Source organism: Macrobrachium nipponense, chromosome 33 (assembly GCF_015104395.2).
Source record: "Macrobrachium nipponense isolate FS-2020 chromosome 33, ASM1510439v2, whole genome shotgun sequence".
Classification (NCBI taxonomy): Eukaryota; Metazoa; Arthropoda; class Malacostraca; order Decapoda; family Palaemonidae; genus Macrobrachium; species Macrobrachium nipponense.
The window spans coordinates 35,680,611-35,685,610 of NC_087219.1; the positions used below are offsets into that span (position 1 = coordinate 35,680,611).

A 5,000-nucleotide genomic window follows, 5' to 3' on the forward strand; every position below is an offset into this window, starting at 1 on the left:
TTTAGAAGGAATTAATATTCTAAACAGATTGTTACTACACTTAACCGGTTGTTTAGAAACAATAAGTTGCTGTAGTTGTCACAACTACCTGTCAGGCTTAGGGGGAATTTATATTCTTAATAGATTGTTACTACACTCTCCGTTTGTGTTTAGAAACGAAGAATAAATTACGATAGTTTTCCCAACTTTACGTCACGTTTAGAAGGAATTTATATTCTTAACAGTTTATTGCTACACTCGCCAATTGTGTTAATAAAGAAGGGTGCTATCCACAGTTCTTTTAAATTACATAAATGTTTGGTGTTCAGAAAGACTGGGCATTTAAACAACGACAATAGTTCCACGTTGGCCGAGTGCAGTTCATGCTCGGCTGCCAACCCGGTGGTCCGAAGTTCGATTCTCGGCTCGGCCAACGCGGAACCAGAGGAATTTATTTCTGGTCATAGAAATTCATTTCTCGATTCAATGTGGTTCGGATTCCACAATAAACTGTAGGTCCCATTGCTAGGTAACCGATTGGTTCCTAGTCACGTAAAAATATCTAATCCTTCGGGCCAGTCCTAGGAGAACTGTTAATCAGCTCAGTGGCCTGGTAAAACTAAGATATATTTAACTTAAACAACGACAATAAACCACCGAGTTGTAAGCAACTTTTGAAATTGCATATAACTGTTCTGTTAAACAAGGCGTGATCCGACCTCCAGCTTACTGAGGACGCGTTCAAGATTTTCGCCTCACTCATATGTTGTAAACATTATATTGCTAACTTTTAACGTAAAGTAAATCGTGCTAAAATCTATCGTCAAATAGAGCCTTGTTTCACCAAGAAAAATTAAAATAAAACGCAGTTTTTTTTATTAGAAGCAATTCCTCTGTACTGTTTAACATGCACGTTATTTATTTATTATTATTTATATTTTTATTCTAATGAATAAATCATAAATGTCCTATCCTAAAATTCCTGCATCTTTAACTCAACGCGAAACACCTTTTTCAGACCTTTTTAGGTTCTTCTATAGACCTTTCCTACCCACCAACAAGAACAACAACAACAAAGTAGTTTGTAGTCTTACTTCCCGAATAAGCGAAAATACTGGCACATTTAGAGAATGACAATAATTGCATGAATTGTCATTATAAGTATTCGTACAATTATATTTTTGGGATTATGTTCGTCAGTTCGTCCCAGAAAGAAGTTTTACTTTTCATTACCAAAATAGTGTAAATATTGTCTTTTCTGTCCGCCAATCCTCATTATCAAGCCAATCAATGAAAGTTGTTTAGAAAGAGAGTAATAATCAACTATCTTTTTCAAATAACATAGCATTTATAAAGTATTAACAAAGGAACTCACAAGCGTTCAAGGATCCATTGTCCTGAAAATATTGGATTTCAACATCTACTTCACAAAATATATTACCCACAACCTTTTTCAGTTCCATGGCTTCCTCATGACGTAATTTCCAAACGATTATGTATTTGTTGTTGAGTGAGACCTCTAATTAAATTGGGATACACATGTTATTCACCCTCATTATTGAATCGCTAATTGCATTTAGGGTCCGGTAACCGAAGCTCAGGTGATCCAGAATATTATTTATGAAAATCATTCTTTAGCAATGTAGTTGCTTTTTCCTTTACAAATAACAACAATGACGGCAACAAAAACAATTATTTTAATGTAATCATTATAATCACTTTTACTGTGTTTTATTGTGCTATACTAAAACAGTTTTCTTTATAAAATTTATCTGTATAAGCTTTATTTTTGCCTACATAATCTTCCGCTCTACATGAACTGTATCCTTATATGGTACGTCCGCACTACAGTAGGCATGTAACAAACAAAAGTTGAAAACTTGTCGCATACATATCACTAACAGCCTGAAAACAAGTCGACGATAGGAAGTGATGATCGAATCTTTAGCGAGTCCTGGATAATCGTATGAAGCCCTGGTTACAGTTACCAATAACTCGTCGACTTGTATTCAACAAGTTTGTGACTTGTATATGATAAGTTGACGATATGTGTATAACATGCTATTGCAGTGTGGATGTTTCTTCAGGCTCACTTTGGCCTCAGGGATGAGAAAGGTTCGAGTACATTTAAAAATCTTCACCAACAAATGCTGGATAATGATACGAAGCACTGGTTACAGCCACCAATAAGTCGTCGACTTGTATTCAACAAGTTTGAGACAAGTATATGATAAGTTTCCAACGTGTTTATGACATTTTACTACAGTTTAGACGCACCCTGGGGGTCAATTTAGCTTTGGATAATCATATGAAACAAAGGGTAGGATTACCAATAAGTCCTCGACTTGTATTCAACACGTTTGTCATAAGTATAAGATAAGTTACTTTAGGGTTTAGAAAGCTGTGTGTACATCTCAAATAATCCTCGTCATCTATACGCCCAGATGCCGTGGTCTGAAAAAACCGAGCCTGGAGAGAGAGTGCCAGATCTCTTGTGGCACTGACTGCACCATTACGTCCTGGAGCGAGTGGTCACCTTGCTTGACCCCTGACCCTTGCCCTATAGGTGAGAAATTCATTAACTTTTGATCATCCTCGTGTCTACTGATTCAGCATGATTCCTTCTCTCCTCTCTCTCTCTCTCTCTCTCTCTCTCTCGAAAGCTAGACAAAATCATTAGCAGGACACTGTGAATGAACAGTGCAACCTGCTCCTAGAGATAAGTGAGCACGCGATGTCTCCTCGGATGGACTAACAAAGCTTTGAGACATGTTAATCCTTGTAACTCCTTGTAACTCTCTCTCTCTCTCTCTCCGCAATGTAATATATATATATATATATACTATATATATATATGTGTATATATATATGTATATATATATATATATAACATATATAATATATATATAGTTTATATATATATATATATATATTATATATATATATATATATATATATACTAATATACAAACATATATTTATTTATAGGGTAATAATTTTCTTTCATTATTAATATAATAATGATTCAGAGGTTATATCTGCCCTGTAACTTATACTAATCTTCCAACACATAAAAGTAACCATAGCAACTCCACAGAAACATCAACTTGAAAACCTTCGCGAGTAATTAAGACCGATGTCAACCGTAGCCTGAAGATATCAATTAGTCAAACGCACATTATATTTAGAACATATCAAGTGTAATTCGTCATAATGTTCATATTTACTCATAGTGTCACTGACTAAGTATTGTGAAATTCATTTAAAATGAGTTTTCTAATGAATAGACTTTATGGGAATGAAATTTTGTGCGTTCGTTTATTTTTGTTGCAGTTTTATCCTTATGAGTAATATGATTTTTTTATACTTCATTGTAATTTCTTTAGTTCTATTTTTCTCTCTCCTCACTATTACTGTAAAATTGTATACCAGCTGATACTTATCATTTAGAAATTACAGTGAATTAACATCTAGTCTCATTCATTGACTGTTATAATCACCATAATTAATGCTGCCTTCGTGTGCAGAAACCACAATTATTTCAATATTTTTATCATTTTTTCCATGGTATACCCTTCACGACCACAGATGGTGTGCTGATATCCTCCGTGCAACGTCGGTGGAGGAGGGTCCTTGTATCTCCCTCGGAGGGCGGCAAGCCATGCCCGCCCTTGGAGGAAGAGAGGGAGTGCGCCCACGCCCCCGTGACTTGCACGAGACACCACTGGAAGACGGGAAAGTGGTCTTCTTGCATGTTGGCTATGGGCTCGGGTTGCGGGGCCGGCTACCGGGTCAGAAGTAAGTTACTGTTTGGTTTCAGGTGAGTGGCTCAGTGTGTGAGCGTGGCAGTTTCTCTGCGGTGAGTGGCCTAATGTGAGGATGTGGCAGTGACTATTGGGTTGTTTTTTGTACTCTAGAGCCATCCACTATTAAAAAAAAGGCTTAATCGTGTTAACCTTAGTAAATGCATTTTATTCTGATAATATTTACCTTTAGGTGACCAATGGTTTCTTTGTGGTAGGTAGCTTGTTACTGTATGGTTTCAGGTGAGGGGCTTAGTGTTTGAGCGTGGCAGTTTCTCTGCGGTGAGAGGCTTTAAATGTGTGATTGATGCAGTGACTATAGAGTTGTTTTTATACTCTAGAGCCATCCCTCGTTAAGGAAAATGTGTAAAACTTATTAATCTTTATAAAACTTCATTTTATTCAGATAATATTTCTCTGTAGTGAGTGTCTTCATGTGTAAATGAGGAAGTGACTTGGTTTTACACTCTGGAGCCATTCCCTGTTAAGGAAAGCAGCCTGATGTTACAAAAAAAAAAAATGCTCAAATTAGATTATTTTTACTTTTAGGTGTCGAATGCGTCGACACCATGGGAAGGTCCGTCGAGTCCAGCTTCTGCCTCATGAGTGACACCCTGGTGCCATCCAGCAGCGAAGAGTGCCAGGTATGGTGCCAGGACAACTGTGTGACCTCGTCTTGGTCCCCCTGGGTGCCCTGCCCAGCTCAGTGTAGCCACACCTCTTACAGAAGCCGAGAGCTCTTGGGTGAGTTCTTGTCGCGTTTTGGTGATGCATTCCTAAGTCTTTGGCTTGTGTTCCATTCTATTTATTAATATTTTTTCCGTCATTTTTACTATCATTTTTCATATTTGAACTTTTATTGTTTTTATTTTTATTTTGCATTATTATCATATAAATATATATCATTAAAATTAAATCAATTTCTTCTCTCCGTTTTTAGACTTTTATTAAGTCGTTTATTGCTATGTTTATCGGTGTTTATCTAGTTCCTTTCTCTGTTTGGTGCTTCATTTCCCAAGAGAACTATTAAAACCATTCTCTTATCTTTGTTTTTTAAAACCTTTCCCCAATCATTCCCTACGGTCTTTATTTATTTCCTTTATCCGTATTTTTATTATTATTCTCACTAGGACATTATTTTGCGCGGAACTTTTGGTCGAATTTTTTTCTCCACTTTTTTTCTCAATGGATCCTCCAGACTTTGGTTTGTGTTCCCTT

The 5,000-nt window shown here is 36.4% G+C and overlaps 1 protein-coding gene across 1 annotated transcript in view; it reads left to right on the top strand.

Moving 5' to 3' along the window:
• LOC135202834 (thrombospondin type-1 domain-containing protein 7A-like) overlaps positions 1 to 5,000 on the top strand; it is a 38,488-nt gene that overhangs the window by 17,950 nt on the left and 15,538 nt on the right. The window contains 3 exon segments of the mRNA XM_064232293.1: positions 2,424 to 2,545; positions 3,568 to 3,777; positions 4,332 to 4,526. Of these exon segments, the coding sequence (XP_064088363.1) occupies positions 2,424 to 2,545; positions 3,568 to 3,777; positions 4,332 to 4,526 (527 nt within the window).